This window comes from Seriola aureovittata, chromosome 23 (assembly GCF_021018895.1).
Source record: "Seriola aureovittata isolate HTS-2021-v1 ecotype China chromosome 23, ASM2101889v1, whole genome shotgun sequence".
NCBI lineage: Eukaryota > Metazoa > Chordata > Actinopteri > Carangiformes > Carangidae > Seriola > Seriola aureovittata.
In genome coordinates this window covers 10,532,812-10,552,584 of record NC_079386.1, presented here as the reverse complement: position 1 = coordinate 10,552,584, position 19,773 = coordinate 10,532,812, and the positions used below count along the sequence as shown (strand labels likewise).

Genomic DNA, 19,773 nt, shown 5'->3' with positions numbered 1-19,773 from the left:
TCGATTTCTGTCCCAAATCAAGTCAGCGAGCTGTGGCTGCTACATCAGTGCCTTGGCCCAAACGTGCATCAAATCTGCATGCCAAAGGAAATGCATGCAGTGTACACACAATATTTTAGCTTATTTACACTTACCTGGTACAGCAGCTATCACTGAACCACTTGCAGCGATGCACGGTGTCCCCTGTGAAATGATAAAGGAAATATACTAATTAGATTCCTTATGCAAACTGTCTTAAATTGAGGGTTTTTGTGTGAAATATAAACTGTAAGAAAACATCTGAGCCTGGTGTTTATATATGAGGCACTTAAAAAGGAAAAGGTTGGCAATGATCTGTGTGTGTGTGTGTATATATATATATATATATATATATATATATATTATATATATATATACACACACACATATACATGTTTTTTAAACAATCCCATGAAAAGACACACACCAACAATGTTTTAATCTCTTAGTATTTTCTGTTTTTTTTTTTTTTTTTTTTAAACTCTCAGCCACAAGCCAACAGGTTCCTCTGAAGATATAAATCTTTATAAATGGGTTGTAAATATAGAGCTTCACTTTTAGACAAGGCTACTAAACTAACTTTGAGCAAAGGTTACAAAAACAGGAATGTGTATTTGTTGGGCTGCAGATTCAAGAATTTACAACAGCAAAACAGAAGAGGTGGGAAGTAAACGGCAGTGCCAATGTTCAACGTAATGAAGGAACATGCCACCCAGTACAGCTTTGTGGCTCACTGATGTGTTTTAAATACTTTATGAACAACAGTGGAGCTCTATGACACAGAGGAATAACATGACTCGGGCTTTGGCTACACAGGCAACACTTGTTGACAGGATCAATTCATTGCTGCTTCTGGACTTTGTTTACGATAAAAATATAGATTATTGCCAGCTCACCACATTTGACAGTTTAGTTTTATATATTTCCAAATGTTTCAAATTGTGTGAGATGTCATGACTGCGAGTGCTCTAAATGTCATGTGCACGACCGAAATATGACGACATCCATCACAAAGATCATTCCAGTGTTTCACTTGGATTTTTGTTCCTCGGATTGAGTCGGATGACAACTGTGTGACAGCGACTATATTAATTATTATTAATTATGATGAAATGATCTTCATGCATTTATAAATATATTCCAAGATGTGAAATTACATGTATTTACTCAAGGAATAATGCTCTTTTGTTTTGAACTAGCCCTTTAACTGTGAGCCAATAAACACTACAGGGGTGGATTGTGTTGCTGAGACTAAGGGTGATAAATGCCCTCCCACACTGCTCATGCCTGATCCATCAGCTTCTGGCCAATAACTTATGTTTAATTTAGCTCACTGAAGTCTGACTGAAGGGAACAAACAGGACACATACTTTATCCAGAAACACATGAAAAGTTAATCAAATGTAATTTGCATTCTTGACTAAATGCACTACCAGCAGGTGGAGCTGTGAGTATTCAGTTTCACTGACTGACATGAATAAACCTGGCTGTTCAAGTGGTAGAGTTTGGCAAAGAAATTTAAATTATATCATCAATATTTAAGAGTTATTGTCCTACAAATGCAAGATTTTTTTTTACTGTAATTCATCAGTAAAAAGACATTTCATGAAAAATGATACAACGCTACATACCACAGCCGGGCAGGATACAATAGGCAACAACTGGTTTACACTAAAATCTAACATATCTTTCACTATATTTGTCACTTATGCAAACTTATCAAGATTAGACAATGAAAGCAACAGAGTACAGCTGATTAACTGATTAATAATTTAAAAATGAGACCAATCACTGAAATAATTTTAAGCAAAATCTCAGGTTCCAACTGGAAAAGTGAATATTTGATTCAATTTCTATGATGTTAATCTGAATTAAGGCTGAAACTATTTTCATTATCAATTAATCTGCTGATTATTTTTCGATTAATTGTTGTCTAAAAATGGCCAGAAAATTGTAAAAAAAAAAAAAAAAAAAAAAAAAAATGCTCACCACACATTCCAAGAGTTAAAAATGTATGTCTTCAAATCTCCTGTATTGTTTGACCAACAATCCAAACCCCGAAGATATTGAGTTCAAAATTATAGAAGATGAAGAAAACCAGAAAATAATCCAACTCTGAGATCATGTAGCCAAGGAGAAAATCACCATCACCTAAAAGAACAAGACGACTAAACCTCAAAGCTCAGACTGACTCAGACTTTTGCCAGAGAAGCAACACATCACAGGCTCATTTGGCTGCTTGTTTATAAAAACAACAATTAAACCTGGATGGCATTCAATTAAGAGTTTACACGCAACTCTCATAAAAAACAAGAACACTCCCATATCTCAGCTGCGTTAAGTTACGCAATAAACGTTTAAAGTTTTAAAAAGAGAAAACTGCAAGTCACTCACAACTCGCAAGGTCCAGATCTGCTGGATACAATGACAGTGTCAACTTCAATTGGATGCTGAAATGATAACTTGTTAGACAGATGGGTCGTGGGACTGTTCGCTGTTTTGACACCAAATGCAAAGCGGCATCACCGTCAGCCTGCACCACAAAGGTCATATTGACAGCGAGCCACAGAACAGATGATAGAGTGATGATAAGGCCTGCTCACACAAGCTGCTACTGCACGACAGCGGGTTATGCAACAGAGAGTGTTAGGGAGACCGTCTGACCGAGAGAGATGCTATTTCATCTACGTTTTAAGATTAAACGATAGAACTACGCTTAACCCAAGGGGAAAAAAGAGGGAAAAAAGACACACAAAAAAGTACATAGACATATATATTATATATAAATAAATAAATAAAAACCAACTTGGTCCCAACACTCAAAAATATGTTCCTACTCACCTTAAATCCACCACACACTGAGCAGATGGTAACAATGGTTTTGGAGACAGATGTGAGGGAGCTGCAGATGTGACAGGGGTCAGGATGTTCACTGGAGGGCACCACCTTGTTTTTTTTACTCTCCTCTGCAGGGCCCTGTGAGTGTTCACTCAATGATTGTCTTTCAGTATTTTCATAGTGAACCTCACAAGTCGTGACACTGCTCTTATCCCCCTTTGCTGACTCTATTGTGAGACCTGGCAGCGCAGATGTGTCCTTAGTTGGTGTGGGGGGTTCATTGTCTTTGGCACCCACATTTCCCTCTAGTAAAAGACTCTTAGGAGAGTCATAGAGATACCTAAGTGATGTTGGCACCTGGTACTCATGTCCAGAAACAGTGGGGCAAGTACAAGGGCTCAGGTCTTGAGCCAAGTGGGGAGGCAAGCTAAAAACAGACCCAAAGTCTTCCCCAGTGGTGATATCCAGGCTGCCTGTGTAGGAGGAGAAACTCCCAGAGTAGGAGGAATGGCTGCCGGTGGCAATGCCGCTGTCAGATGAACTCTGACGTCCAATTTCCTGAAGCTGACGGGGGGGCTTGGCCGCAGGCCGACTTCCAGCTCCCTGGCTGACTGAGAGCTTTTCGATGCTCTGTAGTGCCACTTTAGCGGCCACATGGCCGACATTTTCAGACGGAGCTGAGGCCGGTTCGGTCCAAATGGCCAGCCGGCTGCCAATACTGCAGTCCGATTGGCTGGTGTCTGACGTGTCAGAAGAACCGGATATGCTGCGGTCGTCTCCTCCGGCAGACGGGCAGTACGTGGACGACACTGCCAAAAAATAAAATTTCATCAACAAAAAAACACTGCATTCATCAATAACGCATATTAACGCTTCATAATGTTATTAGGCTTGTTTTTCCTCGACCACTTCTCTCCCTGGTATTCACCACATAATAGGAACAATATATCACCTGTGTGAATAATGTCAAATCTGCAAACTTAATTTAAATCTAAGTACAACATTATTAAAAGCCAATTCATCATTTATACTCTTTGAGGGCAGAAGGTTCACAGCAGTGAAAGAATGATTATATGTGCTTTGAGATCATTATTTAATGAAAGATACACATTTGGAGCAGGAAGGTGAGTAAAATGGGGAAACTTTTAGGTGCAGTTTTTCTTCTTTGAATTTGAGCACACAGAATTTTCAGTTGCATTTTCTACCTGTGCTGCTCCTGTGAGAGAGCATGCTCAGTCGTTTCTCCAGCTCCTGAGCCTCATGGTTTAACTTCTCCTCTGAATTGGTCTGACTGGCGCTGGGATCTGTCAGAGAGAACACCCGAAACATAAGTTCACCCACAGCTCATATTGTAGACTCATAAGAAAACAAGAAAAAAAATCGCCTCCTTCAGAGGCTGTGAATCATCAAATTAACGAGTGATGAGGTAAGTTTTGTGAGTCTTGCTACTGTCAGTGAGATATGGGATCAAATGTGACGCAGCTGAGCATTTTGTACTGCCGTGACACAGCTGTGATAACACATTCAGATACTCCAGAGAAACAAGAAGGGACATTTTCAACCACGAGGGTCTCACTCATCTTCATCTGGCATCATGAAAACAAATTCCCAGTGACAAGAATAAACAGCAAAACAACAAACACTTTGTTAGTGTAACAGACAGAACACTGGACGGGCAGAGAAAAGGGTCACACAGGGGAACACCTAGCAGCATTTGTGTAACACTACAGGGTTTATTAATAGCGCTGCCACATGGCTCTGTTGGTACGCGCTCTGCTGCTGGCGGCTAAAGATTGTTGGTGCTGTGCAAGGATCTAATGTACCTTGGAGCACCAAGGTCAACCTTGACACTGGATCAATTTTTTACATCTATCAGAGCCTGAAATATTAATGTGATAAATGTACCAAACTCTAAATGGTAGTAGGAGTATTGACTTACAGTGTACAAAGTGTCCTCAAATCAAAAAAAGATAATACACTGGGACAAATTGTTGGATGACTTCAGTGAGTCTTGTCACTGGTGTCCTTTGTCTCATGTACAGTGCCTTCAGAAAGTATTTAACCTAAAGAGGCAGCTGGATTTCTCACAAGCTAGAATGCATCTTGTCAGGCTCCAGGCTGTTTGCTTGTTGTTGTACCACAGAGCTTCAGACCAATCAGTGTCTTATATGGGAGGAACCACTGGCAGCGATGTGATGACAGCGAGACAAGACTGTTCATTAATAACAATGGCATCTATAAAAGAGGTTAGTGTAGATGCAGCTGTAGCATCAGTTTTTACAGAGAGAAAGAGCAAAGAACAGCACTGAAGGCGAGTTCGATTTACTGGGTCTGGTAGCGAAAAAATGGAAAGGATGAAGAATTTGATTGAAGTCGAAGGAACTGCCTTTTTGCTGTTGAGACATGATTGTGTCGCGGCACAGATCTGGGGATCTCTGACGAAGCTCCAGAGATCCTGTGTGGAGATGCGTCATTGTCTGGTTTCTTCCACACATGACGAATTGAGGCCACACAGTTCAATCTTGGTTTCATCAGAGCAGAGAATCTTGTTTCTCACAGTCTGAGAGTAATTGAGGTGTGTTTTTTTGTTGTTGCAAACTCCAAGTGGCATTCATGTGTCTGTTACTGAGGAGAGGCTTCCATCTGCCATAAAGCCCAGAGCTCAGCCAGAGTGACCATCAGGTTCTTGGTACCAAGGCCCTTCTCCCTCGATTGCTCAGTTTGGCAGCCAGCTCTAGGTAGAGTCATGCTTGTCCTTCTTCTTCTTCGGAACCTTTAATGCAGCAAAAATTTGTTTGTATCCTTCCCCAGATCTGTACCTCAACGCAATCCTGTCTCTGAGCTCTGCTGTGATACAGTACAGACAAGTGTGTGTCTTTACTAATCATGTCCAATCAATTAAATTTACCACAGCTGAACTGAAAATATCAGGAATACAAAGATCAGGATGCACAGATTCATGCTCCCTGCTGAACCTAAAAACAGATGCAAGCAATACATCTAACCTACTTACTGCAGGTACGAGGTAAACCCACCGTCAGACTTGGTGATTGGGTAGTTTGAATCTTACATTTACATGTACCAACATTTAATTGTAAAAATAAATGCTTCATATTTGCGATGATCACACTTTGTACACATTATAACTCGATTTTTTTTGTGTAATGATAAAAACAAAAACATTTCTTCTTAATGTGACAAAAAAGTGAAAACATTTTCATTGATGGTAGTTCTGCAGTGCTTTTGTGTTTTGGAGGTTTCGAGAATTGAAGGCTGTGTGTGGCACTTGAATAGAAGTATAGCAGCGACATTGTAAAAACAAATTAAACATGGTTTGTCATGGCTGCATCCAGACAGAAGGAAATAGAAGGTTTTGTACTGCTTCAGTCGGCACTTAAAAGCTGTGATAAACAAAATGAAAGTTTACCGCAGCATCTCCACCACCTGCTGCTGCTTAATTATCAGCTGATGGAGATTCACCATCATACCTGCTGCCTCATTTGCCACCTGCACTCCATTTAAACAGATTTCACTGCTATTGCAATGTGCAACAAGCAGCATGCCAGCTTGACCAAATGCTGCGCAGCCAAAGAGACCAAAAAGGCATGTATCTTGGGCAACACCTGCTTAACTGACAGGTGTCGTAGCCTATCACACTCAGCTGTATTTTTGCGGCTTGCTCATCCCACCTAATCTCCACTGACCCCCCCCCCCTCGACCAATTTAGGATTCTTTGGCTCTAGTAGCTGGCACCAATGGCACTGAGCTGTAAACAGGCTTCAAACATGTTATGCTACAGTTATGCGATAAGGAATCAAAACTAAATAAACTGAAACTGACGGCACTTACGGGACAACAGAGAGTTCCTGGAAACAATAACCACTAACCAATCATAAAATCTTAGTTTATAAATGTCTAATCTTAGTTTAAACCTTATAAATTCTTTTCCCACATTTCAAGACAAACTATTTAGTGATGGGCTCCATGGGAAAAAATTTATATCCTGTCTAAAGAGAGAGCAGAGAGAGGTGGAAACACTACAGCACGCAAGGATAACCAACAGATAACTGAGCCTGGGAAACAAACAGCAACCAATCAAAAGAGTGACAACCAGAGAGGCAGAAATTTAGTCTGTAGGAAAGAGACACAGACTGTGAGGTGAACTGCGAGTGAGAACCAGTGACACAATTGAGAAGAAGTAAGAAGTAAGACAGTATAAGATGAGAGAAATAGGAGGGGAGAGTGTAGTGGTTGGTGTCCGAGAATGCAATGAAGTGGGGGAGGCAGCAGTGGAATCCTGTGGATGAGGTTACATACATGCCCGGAGTGATTAGGAGGCTTTGGCTGCTCTGCTTGTGTGAACTGTGACTTTGACCCCTCACTCTCCATGCAACATCCTCCCTGCTATTTATTCTACTACGTGCAACAATAATAGGAGTATGAGCTCAACCTGCGGTCAAGGCGGCAAGATGTGTGAAAACCAGAATATGTACGAACCCCCCACAGCTGCCCGCCTCACATTTTCTGTTAAGTTGCAGACTGGGTGAGAAAAATGTTTGAAACTGCTCGTGTGGAAAATCAGAGGTGTTAAAGTAGACAGCGGGAGAGCAGATAATGTTTAATGGCTTTAGTAATATTAGATGTAGCACCCAAATGTTTTATCATAATATCAGATACAGGAATGGGAGAAGATACAGGGATTAGAGTGTTTTTCTTGAACAATTCTTTGTATCTGAAATCATTCCAGAGTTTGAAGACACAGGTACATGGGATGGGCTCATATTGCATAACGACTCATATTGTTCCTCTGTTCCTTTTTTCAAATGCCAAGATACAATTTATAGTTCGTTTGAAGTTTAAAGATGCAATAACTGATTTTTTTACCCCTTAGGGAACAGTGGGAGCAAACCACATTGACATATTATCAACTTAGAAAGTTGTTTTGACTAATATATTAGCAAACTGTTGCCTTTTTTTAGCAACAACATTAGCTTTCATTTAGGATTGTGTTTGTGTCCATCTGTTGTATCTCGCTTTTTAGCCAAGACATTTAAGTTACAGCTGATAAAACCAAAACAAAGAGCTGAAAGATGCTAAAAACCTTGCAGCACTGAAGGGAGCTGCAGAGCCGGGAGCTAATTCTCTGAAGGTTCGTCACTATGTTCGATACCTATGATACAACACCTACTCATTTGTTTTGTAATATAAAAATAATGATTAGAGCAGCTTTAAATTTAAGAGTTAAGAGTATTTGATTGATATTTATTAATTCCTTTGCTGATTGTTTTTCTTAATTAATTATGTAGTACATGAACTGTCAGAAAACAATTTCCAATTTCCTAGAGCTGACATTGACATTTTCTTGGGTCTATAATTGTCTAAGTATATTGAGAATGTCAATGTCACAATGTTCCGTTTTTATCCTGTTTTCTATCACAAACAATAAAGAAAAGCAGAACATCCTCACAATTGAGAAGCTGGAGCAGGAAAGAGTTTGGCATTGAGAAATTATTATAAACTACAACTTTTAAAGCAAGTTGTGCACTGAAAAGTAAAACCTTTTTTTTTTTTTTTGCCAAGAAAATAACCAGATTCTGTCAAGTTTCCACAACTGGTGGCAGCAGAACAGGAGAGCAGAAAAGCTGAGGGTGGACAGGCCAGAGCTTGGTGCTCGTCATACAAATAAACCTCACTATTATTGTTACAGACTCACTCATTAAAATATTCTACCCTATTGATTCTGGAAAACTTACAGCCCTTTGGTTTTCAAATATTAGCAAATGGAGATCATGATGTTCACATATTAGCTCTATAACTGAACTACTGTACTTGTCCTTTTTGACAAATTGAAATCCTGCCAGACGACCCTGCTGTATCAATAGTAAAGAAAATTTGGAACGCGGCCCATCCTCCAGCTCTCCAGCAGTAGCACGACACACTGAACTATACATAGGCGACAACCGAATAATGCCATAATCACAGCAGTACAGCGAGTACAGTAGTTATCCTCTTACTGATGTTTAAGGTGACCCTAAGCTTTACATTCACCACAGTACACTTAAATCAGGGGTTAAAATTATAGATTGCTTCAGAGGATTACCCAATTACATAAAAAAAAAACAAAAACAGCTGTCAGTCATAATTTAGACACATCAAAGCATATCCATCCACAGAGCAATCCTCTGACTCATTCTGCCAAAAATGGCTGGATTCCAGGAAGGCAGCGCACCTCACAGCTAAGATAAATCCCTGGAAGCACAGGAGGGCAGCCATGCAGGGTTTGCTACAATTATCATGGCAAGTGTTGACTTAAGTGTTTGCTCATATTCCTTGGCAACAGTGCAGCTACTCATTATCCAAATAAGCATCACCTGGAGTTCCACCTTCTCTCTCTGAATAATAGCTCTTACAACTAAACTCTCCCTGTCTGCGTAGATCTCTGACACGCAGTTGGTTTTCCAGTCCTTTCCAGCTAAGCAGCATTAAACACCTCTGGTACTGACCTGGCAAAACTGGCCGCAGTCCAAAGGGGCCTCTGGTGGGGGAGATGCCTCTGACGATGCAGTCGAATAGAAAGCTGATCTGCTCGCTCTCAGCAGATGCGAGCAGAAAAACACCGGCCCCTGTAGAAAGCAGACTGTATTAGTGTCATGTTACTTTTTGCAGCACTGAAATGTAAACTGCCAGGCCAAATAGACTGTAATTGGTAAAAATTTTATTCAAGTTATCACAAGATTTGCTAGATATCATTTCAAGTTCTTCAATAATAGTGTCGATATAGATGATATCTGGTAGGGCTTCAATAAAAGATTATTTTCATCATTCTTTGTTTGCTCTTTAAATGACTAAAAATTGTGAAAAATGTTCAGTGCAATTTCTAAAGCCCAAGTAATTTTCTGTCTATCAACTAATCATTGCTTCCAAACCAATACTTTTTTTAATTTAACTAAAGAAGCCAACGAAAACTGTGCCTAAATAAAATACAGTCTAAAAATGGCAAAACAGCATTTATTGCTAACTTTGTCATTTATAATGATGTTCGATATCCTGCCCTGGTCATGGTTGCTGTTAGACATTTCATAAAGTCTAAAACAATCTAATTTCCTTTTTATGGCTCCTATTTCATCTATCGTATTGATGTAGACTGTCATCAAGGAGGATATAATGATGCAGAGGTCAGAGGTCATGCTCTCCAGAGGTCTCTTGACCTCCCCCTCTGACAATGCAACTGGCTGTCAATTACAAGGTGTCACCAATAAAGGGTCGTTGTGTCGCCTTGTTCCTGAGACCACCCATGTCAAGGCTGGTCTCAATCACATTCCCAACACCCCCCTGGCCGTGAGGGGGTTCAAAGGTCAGCAAGCACAGTCTGTGCAGGTGTCTGCACCAGTTGAAACGGAAGATGTATTGCCTGCTTAGCATTCTTATGATATGGATCTTATTAAGATCAGAGATGTATCTGTGGCACAAGAACAACTCAGGTCAGAATCAGATGCTCTAACTTCATACCTTTTCTTTTTGTGAGGATACACATCTACACACATTGAGCTTTTGATAGCAGGTGAGTGAACAGTAGGTGTACTGCCAATGGCTACAGTATAAAACAACAAAGAATAGGTGGCAGAGCTTGTCGAGTTTACAACATGAAGAAGATTCTGTGTAGAAACAAAAACAATTCAAGTGGCCCCTTCTAGTCTCTGCTCTAAAAAGTGATAAAAACACAGCATCCGTACAAAGTAGCAACACTTTTTAAATCAAGCTCAGAGACGTCTATTAAACCAGTGGCAGCTTCTCTCAGAGCTGCTAAATGATATTTTCACCAGGTAGTCACTAACTTTGTCGGCCATTTAGGCTGGACAGGGAGCGTGCAGCAGGTTTTTTAAAGCTTCAGCACGTAAGACAGCTGCCTGTTGTGACTGCAAACAAGGATGATGAATGAGTCAATGGGAGTGAACCGAAACACAAATGGTGAGGGCCCGAAACCCAAAACAATGAGCAGGAAAAAACCCACTAAAAACCCCTGTAGAGCAGAGGGACAATGGGGTGATAATTCTCTGTGGCTTTGTCACAATTAAAAAAACCTAGTATATGGCTGGACGGCGTATGGTTCATGTGTGAAACTGAGGACGTAGTTGAAAACTGTTGTGGGACCTGTAAACAACTGCATTCTGCCTAGTGTCAGATCTTTAGACTAGGAAATGTTTGGCATTTTCACTTGAATGGTTAATCAATGATCTAGTCTTATATTCTAGTTTTGTAGAGTTCGTTCAGTTTCTCGTTAAAATTTTAGTTATGTATCTTTTTATTATTCCTTTTTCCTAACTATGTTGTCTTTGTTTTATCGGGATTATTAAAGCATCTGCTTCATGATTTTTTTCAACTTGTTGATCATTTTTCTGTCAATCATTTGTCCATCTGTCTGATCAATTTAGCACCAATATCAAGTGTTTTATACAGGGCTACAACTGAGAACATGAAAGCATCAAATGTTTGCTATTTTTGCTTAAAAACTACTAAACTGATTATCACAATGGTTTTCATTTTCTATTGATTGACTAAGCGATTTATCTAATCCATCTAGTTTTATAGAAACGTACGTACACATCATATACACATAAAATCCAGCATTTCCTGCTGAAAAACTATAAACACTGAGGTGAACTATCAAGCAGAACGTGGACAAAAGGTCGGACAGTCCAACATCGTTACACCACCTCTCCCTCTGCTTTGGATAAACTGTGCTGGGAGATTACATGTCGCAGGAATGCACGCCCTTCAACACACAAACATTTGGATGCACCTTAGCATTCACTGATTTCTTTTCAAATTTGCCTTTTTTTTTTTATATGAAACTAACAGTGATGTCTGACCTTCTTCACATTACGTGAGTGTCACTGCTGAAGAGTTAATGGAGCTAAATAAATCACAAATCGCATTCTCAAGTGTCATGTTTCCATCGCGTGTCCGAAACGCTCTGATGTCTCTGGTGTTCCCTTCGAGTCGGTGTCGGCCCCCTCCAGGTGTTGACATACACTCATCTCTTTAATGGTTTCGTGCCTATTCCCAGCTGTGGTTTACCTTATCGCAGCGACACACACACACACAGCTTATGAGTGTTATATCTGAGCTTAGAAATAACTCATATTCCTCAAAAACAGCATCTGTGCAGTGACATGATGGTGAATTTTGGGCGTAGCAGGGATGATCCTGCACAGACTGAATTATTTCCTCCAGCAGGTTTCTTTTTGCCATGAAGCAGCTGTTTTACTTTTTTACCAAGTCAGAGGACAAAAGACGACCAACAAATGAGAACAGGTGAAAAACTTTACTGCCTTTTGCATCATATTCTCTACAATACTAGGCCACAAAAATCATATCAACAGTAACAGCCCACTATTCAAATTTTATAAGTAATATTTGCACTCACACTACACATGGCCGAAAGTATGTGGACGGCCAAATACCACATCCATATGTGACTTTTGAATCTCATTTTTCCATTACCATGGACATTAATATGTTGCTATGACAGTCTCCACTCATCTGATAATTTTGAACAAAAAAAAGTTTGGGAGACACTCGTTTAAAATATCATTGTAGACTGTAGCATTGAAGATCTCCCCCTCATTGAAACTAAGTGGAACCATGAAAAACAGCCCCGGACAAAAGTTACTGGGGCTCCAGATACTTTTGGCCATATGGTGAAGCAAGTCAAAGCTGGGAAATGAAAGCAGGAAACTCCAAATGGCTCTTCCATTAGCCACCAAACACTTCCTCAACTCTGAATTGAAGACTAATGTGAAAAACTGATAACCAGTATTCCGGCTCAACAAAATTAAACAACAGCTGGAGCAGAAGGAGTAAGTTACAGGCCATTAGCTGCCCTATAAACGTTACAATCAAACGCTTTTCAGATACGAGGCAGTTAAACAAGAACCTATTGAAGATCCTACAATCCGCTCAAGACGACATCTGCACATCTCACCCTTCTGGCAGCGATAAAACACATGTGAAGGCTCTTTTCTCTTTGTGTCATAAAACTCCATTGAGCATCTTTCTTAAAGTGTCCGCCTGAGGGAGGCCAGATGTATGAGCAGATAGAGAGGGAAACGCATCCAGTGACTCAGTTCAACCCACTAATCCTAACGCTGACACTGATGTTTTCCTTGCTGAGAGATGCCAGTTGGAAGTGGGAAGCGTTGCATGAAGGAATCAGCCCCAAAACATCCGGGACGGCATGATGATTTAAATCCATCAAATACACTGAGGAATGAACTAAAATCAAAAAAGGAGCTACATTTATTATGGTTAACAGCTTCTCTAAAGGCGCACCAAAGGATTTAAACTATGACTATTATAAATATAATCCCACAAACATGTATCCAGAATGTGACAGAGCCTCCTGAATAGCTTTGTGTTCTTAGTTGGTCCCTTCATGAATCACATTCATTTGTCCACACTTGATCAATTATTCATCGCCAATACATTACAGACAACAACGGCGTGATCAAAACCCTCCAGTTATTACTGCACTGCAGTTTCATCCAGACAACTTAAAAACAGGCCTTGAAGGAAAATGAGCTGCAGCCGGAATGATCAATTTTCTCTGGGCTGCTGGACCAAAAGATTGTTTCTGCAGACTATTTACTGTTGCAGCCACAAGGAAAAAAAAGTTTTATATATTTTTTACAAACCACATTAGCAAAATGAAGACAGAACAGCCTAATTACCAATAATAAAGACTCAAACTTCGAAGACAGAATCCCTCGCCCTCCTCTGACTCGCTGTAAAACATGTTTTTAATTCACAGTTGCACATGACATTATTGTACTGGGACAGTCATTGTACTAGGAAGGAGGCTCTCTCCACAGACACTGTTGAGTGAAAGGTAGAAATGAATCATCTCAAATCACAGCCAGTGATTAATTGCTCTGTTTGAGATAGACATAAGGAAAACACGGCTCATAACATGATTTAATGAGCTATTAGCCTCTCATGATGTGACCCGGTTTCACTCCAGAGACATTATTGCCATGAGAAGATGAAGACAGTGATTAATGTGGTTGTACTGAGACGCTGTTTGCCTTTTCTTAACATCAAATTTTATTCGTTTCATTTGCACTGTGTATGGAATAAATTTTTGTGCTCTCTCACTTTTCATTTCAGCCTTGATATTATACATTTCCCTGTCCATGTACTAAATGTATATTGCTCCTTAATCTTAAAAAATGTTTTACAGTTCCTTTAGTTCCCCTCATGTTTCCCAAACACAACTGTGCTGTTTCAGCCTTACAACCAATTATCTCGATGCTTTGAAGAACCATCTGCCAAACACAAAATATAATTTTATGGAGCCACACATTAGCTAAATGGCCAGTTAACCCAAACTAACACATCCAGATGTAAGATAAAGAAAAACAATATAAAGAGCAATGAACTTACAGTAACCACATCTTGTTCCTCCTTCAAACACAAATCCATTGGGTACAGGTCCATATCTGCGCAGGTCTGGAAGGTTCCAGTGGCCGATGATAACAGGAGGGACGTCCCGCGACAGAGCGAGTAAGTTGTTGCACAAATGGAGAGCCGCAGGTCCGCTCTCCAACTTGGTCCCTGGTAAGACTGCAACACTGAATCTGTGAACTGGTCAAACAGAGAAACTGGTAAAGCTCTAAAGAAAAGACTAACTCTTAGAACTTCAAGTATAATCCGACAATTCAATACAACTGCTTCAGTTGAGGGACTGGCATCTTAATGGATGAGGCTCAATAAGCACAACAAGAACCTAAAGTTTTTTTTTAACAATTGACATTCACTGTAATGAGGTGTGCAGGAAAGAAAAATACAGAAATGGACAATGTAGCAAGAAAAACTCATGACTTAGAAACTGGTTTTCACAACATACACATTTCATATGGGAAACATACATACACGGACAACCATGTATCTTTATTTGTATTTGTACACATATCCACATGAATACAAATATATACATGCATACACAGAAAGATCAGTGAGCTACCTTTTTGGGGATGCTATGACAAATGGGATGTTTGTTTGATTTCATGCCAGGAGTTAGATGAGAAGATTGATACCACTTCCATGTGTGTTCAGTAAACATGAAGCTAGAGCCAGCATCTGCTTAGCTTAACTTAACATAAACACTGGAAACAGGGAAAAACAGCTAGCCTGGCTCTGTCCAATGGTTGCCTGTCAACAAAACAAGTTCCTTTTACACTGGTACTTGCACAGATTAAACAAATATGATACCACATGTAATTCAGTGAGCTTTAGAAGCGCTGGTAGGCAGATATTGTGACATCTGGACAGAGCCAGGCTATCTTTTTATCTGTGTTTCCAGTCTTAATGCTAAGCTAACCAACTTGTGGTTGTTGTCATCCAAAGCTTAGTGAGAAAACAAATAACTGCTTTTTTTTTTCAAAATGTCACCCCAGCACTGGAGTGAGCATCATTATACTGATGTCGGTCAGAATCAGGTTGAAAATAACTTGAGTAACACTTTGCAGGCTGTAGAAAACTCTTATTTCAGCATGGATTCAATTTCATTCAGCATAAAAGAAGAAACAGCTGCAGACAAACGATGAAATCAGCAAGCCGAGCGATGAACACAACAGGCTCAGATCTAAAGCCCAGCGCAATCAAAGCCTGTCATAAACATCTGTGTATGGTTGCTAATTGGATATGAATTTAGACTTAAGTATAACAAAGTTTGACAAAGCTTTAGTGCTTTGTTTCCGTCTGTGTGATTGTGGAATTTCATTCAAAGTATATGTGGAGTTCCCCAGCAGCACTCAGTTAAAAGACTTTTTACTGCGCTGAGCAAACTTGGCCAGGTGAGATTGATGGAGGCGATGATGAGGAAATGTCGGCCAGCTGCGTCACGTCATCACTCAGGTTAAGAAAGATTCATATGGTGTCACAGACGGCAACAAAAGCTCTGCGCACAGGCTGGCAGGTGACATTTCTGCTGGTTTGGACACACTCCACTCACATGTGGCATTAAGCAGCAGGCCACCCACACACAAACACACTGACAACACACACTTTTATCTAACTCTCAACACACATGCAAGCCTGAACAGGCACAGGTGCATCTATAAAAACAGGCACACACGGATATTTTAACATAAACAAATGCCAAATTAAGCACGATGTTCTCTTCCACACAATCAGGTCTTGTAACACGTCATTAGTGTCTGCTTTAAAATTCAGCTGAACTCCTGCCACCAGCTGAACAGTCCAGCACTATTATTAGCCCCCATTTGTTTATAAATTATATAACTCATGTAATAGATCCTCACAGTAGACTATATACATGTCAATGAGTGTCTGCACTTGGCTACAAATTAAGACTTATTTCTCAGAAATAAGTCAGAAATTTGTTTTGGGTAGAAAGACGAAGCAGAACAATGTGACAGGATGATGACACATGGACAGTTGGTGACCCGAATGTCTAATATATCAATATTGTAAATTTTCAATTTGATCGCACGGCGCTATCAAACCGAACAGAAGAAGAACTTCTGTCGACTCACTGATGCACTGAGCACAGCCTGCATCTGCAAAGCCGACAACACTGCAGAATCATTCATAACCTCAAAACAAACAACTACGTCAACATCTAACTGCATCTTGCTGAGTCAAAAAACATAAACATTGATTAATAATTGGTTGCAGATGCAGCTCTCTGTCATTATGAAACCTAGCAGTTACTTTTGATCAGTGTACGAGTTTTAAACAACATATCAAGCCACTGTCTTGCTCTTGTTTTTCTGACTTCAAAATAATTCTGAATTATCCCCTTGTCTATCACACCTTCACTTACAGTAAATTATTCATGCCTTTGTTTCATCGTGACTGGACTTCTCTACAATGTTGTTCTCTCACTTCAATAAATCATCAGTGAAGAAACTGATGCTTCTCCAAAGTGCTGCAGCATCTTAATCCCATGTCTTACCTTAATTTCACTTTCTGCAGGATAAGTGTATAAGCACATTCAAGATTCTGCTGATCACCTTTAAGGCTTTCATAAATCAAGCTCTTGGGTGCATGACAGGACTGTTGAGGTCAATTGAGCAGAGCCCACTGACAATATGGTGACACAGTCTTGCTGCTGTGGCCAAGAGGCTGCAGAATATATTAAAGGTGGGTTTTATTAGTGCGCATTTTCAAATTGGAAACGCATGAAAAATGTTTTCACCCTTGGCTGAGATGGAGAAGTCGATGATTCGATAAAAGCAAAATGCACCAAATTGCAAAGGAAACAGACTTAGCGAACAAATCATAAAGGTACACGAAGCATGATGAGACTGAAAGATGAAAACATCAGATTTGTATGGAGTGATAATAAGACTTATGTTCCTTAAATTCGTTACATGAAACAAACATAAAAGCCACATTTCCACCAATTTCTACACCATTTTTAATCATTTGCAGCTTGACTGGCGCTCTTTTAATTTAATCCAATTCTTTTTCCAAATTTGTCGAAATTCGATTAACCGCCTAAAGACATTAGGTACACCAGTAATGTAGCTCATTTTAAACTGCATTTGAAAACATTCTTATACAGGCTGTGCGCAGTGACGCTTACTTGTTACCCCTTGTACTTGTGAACTTTGGATCTCTTTCCTTTCAAAGATGCAAACTTTCGCTTGTGGTTTTCACAGGTTTGGCAAATGACAGGGCACTTTTCTTTGACTGCGGTGAATTTCAAAACACTGAAACCTGCCAGTATGATGGATGAACTCATCTGGTTGTTGAGAATTGCTTAAACTACAGCACAGTGAGGTCAAATATGATGCTATTTTGTGATACAACCAAGGAACAAAACACTGGAGTAAAAGCAACAACAGATTTTCTCACCCTCCCCGAGGCTGTATCGTAGGCGGGCGTCCCACGCCTGCAGAGCCTCCCTGCTGTCGAAACCCAGTAGCACAGTCTGGTTCAGGCAGAGGATGACCAGAGTAAAAGCCACACCTTCATACCACTGTCCCGCTTCCAGGCCGCAGATCTCCTCCAAGGTGACACTGGCTCTCTCCTTGTTGCCCTGTGCTTTCTCGGACTTGTCTTTAAAAACCAGCAGCACGAGGCAGTCTGGAGGAGTCAGAGTTAATGTGAGACATGACAAAGGCAGTTTAAGATAGAGATTACTTGACTGCATTTAACATCACAGTTTTGTACAACTTTAAACTTACAACTCTTCCCTAAGAATAACTAGAAAGCTGGAGTCCATAATTAATTCCCTAAGTCCATGTCAAATACTAATAAGATGTGTTCTGACACACAGTAGGTGCTGCAGTGTCCTCTAGTCTTTTGGCACCTTCAAACAATTAGTGTCAACTGACAAAACAAGGCTGTGTGTGTCGGTGTGGGTGTGTGTGTCTGTGTCTGTGCATCACTCTCCTTCACACGAACACACCTCTTAACACACATAACTGAGGGCTGAGAACAGGCAGCTGTGATAACACTGACATCAAAGATCTGAGGAGGAGCAGCCCTCAACCTCAGTCTAACCTGTGGAGCATGTTAAGCCGTCCAGCACCAGATATCCAAAGAAACTTTTCTGTGGCGCAGTGCAATGCAATACACTTCATCACACTGTTGAAGCCCAGTTGCTTATTCATTAAAAAAAATACACAGGCCAGGGGTAATTGATAAATTCAAGGGTTTAGATAACCTGAAACTCTACTTCAGGCAACCTGAAGCCTCCTCAGTAAATGTGACTAAATAGCAAGTCCAGATTCACTAAGTGCACATTCATGATGCATCTAAAAATACAGTGAGGTTCAGACTATCAGTCTTTAGCACATTAACTTTGACGATGGGGTCAAATTAGGGTCAGTAAGATTTTATAAGCGTGTGAAATGAGGCTCATTTAAAAACTGGCCTGCATGAATCCTTGTACACATTGAAAAAAAATATCATCAGTGAGGCTGCACAAAGAAAAAACTGCCTCTGAGGAACATCTGAGCACAGATTCAAAGCTGAATGAATACTGTTAAACTTCGAGTTCCCACACTGTGACACAAATGAACACACATTTAAGATGCCAGTATGAATTGTGGTCCTGCCTTTACAACCCAAATCAAGGCCAAACTTTGCACTAAAAAATCACTTTCTTTAATTTACCTGCACATGCTGCCAAGGAAACTGCAGTCAGACATTCAGCTCTTATTTTCTATGTCTTTGTGTTACCTCGCTGGATGGACATTACATTTCATGTCTTTCCTACACATTCAAAAGCTTGAAGTTTTGTCCCAGGCTCATAGACACCCTCAGGTTTGTGAATATTACTTCACAAGCGCTAAGTCTCCCCGACACACAGACCAGGCCCGTGTTCTGTATCAACACAAACCAGGGAGGTCCATGAAAACACACGCAGGGCAGCACCTGATATGTTCAACTTATCATTGTGGCGCAGCTGAAGTGCGTAATCATTAATCTACCTACACACCGCGCGACATTTTAACGTGAGGTTAATAGTAGCTTAGTTAGAAACTAATGTGAAATGTGTCAGACTGACCGGTAAACATCGATTTTTTTTTTTACCTGCTACAGGCGACGGCTTGCGAAGGACGAGCCACCTAGTTTTCCACTGTAAGAGAGCAAAACAAACTTTTTAAGCACAGATACAAGTGCGCCGAAGTACTTCTGCCATGTCCGTCAGCAAATTTAGTCAAGCTAAACACCTTTTTTCCATCTCTGAGTCTGGCATATCCCTCCACGACAACAGAATCCGTCATCTTCAGTCATAGTTCCTGACAGCTGCAGAGTCGCTGCCTGAATGAGGGGTCACTTTCAAAATAGCTGCTCTCTCTCTGCTTGTGGGGCTCAAACTCGCCCCCAGCAAGGCACATGGAAAATGGCATGACCAGAGTCTGTCTGTCTCTCTGTCTG

General features: G+C 40.4%; 1 protein-coding gene across 4 annotated transcripts in view; it reads right to left on the bottom strand.

Annotated features, from left to right (window-relative positions):
* The window catches only part of LOC130164544 (protein Dok-7-like), a 49,319-nt gene extending 29,566 nt beyond the window's left edge, over positions 1 to 19,753 (bottom strand). For all 4 annotated transcript variants that reach the window (XR_008826624.1, XM_056369339.1, XM_056369340.1 and 1 more), the window contains exons 1-8: positions 19,566 to 19,753; positions 19,426 to 19,471; positions 17,740 to 17,970; positions 14,299 to 14,499; positions 9,360 to 9,479; positions 4,062 to 4,160; positions 2,860 to 3,665; positions 135 to 183 (exon numbers count right to left, since the gene is read on the bottom strand). Coding sequence is in view for 3 of the 4 variants with exons in the window: in XM_056369339.1 (XP_056225314.1) it covers positions 135 to 183; positions 2,860 to 3,665; positions 4,062 to 4,160; positions 9,360 to 9,479; positions 14,299 to 14,499; positions 17,740 to 17,970; positions 19,426 to 19,471; positions 19,566 to 19,619 (1,606 nt within the window). In the remaining variant the exon portion in view is untranslated. The remainder of the gene's footprint in view (positions 1 to 134; positions 184 to 2,859; positions 3,666 to 4,061; positions 4,161 to 9,359; positions 9,480 to 14,298; positions 14,500 to 17,739; positions 17,971 to 19,425; positions 19,472 to 19,565) is intronic.
* Positions 19,754 to 19,773: the final 20 nt, after the last annotated feature.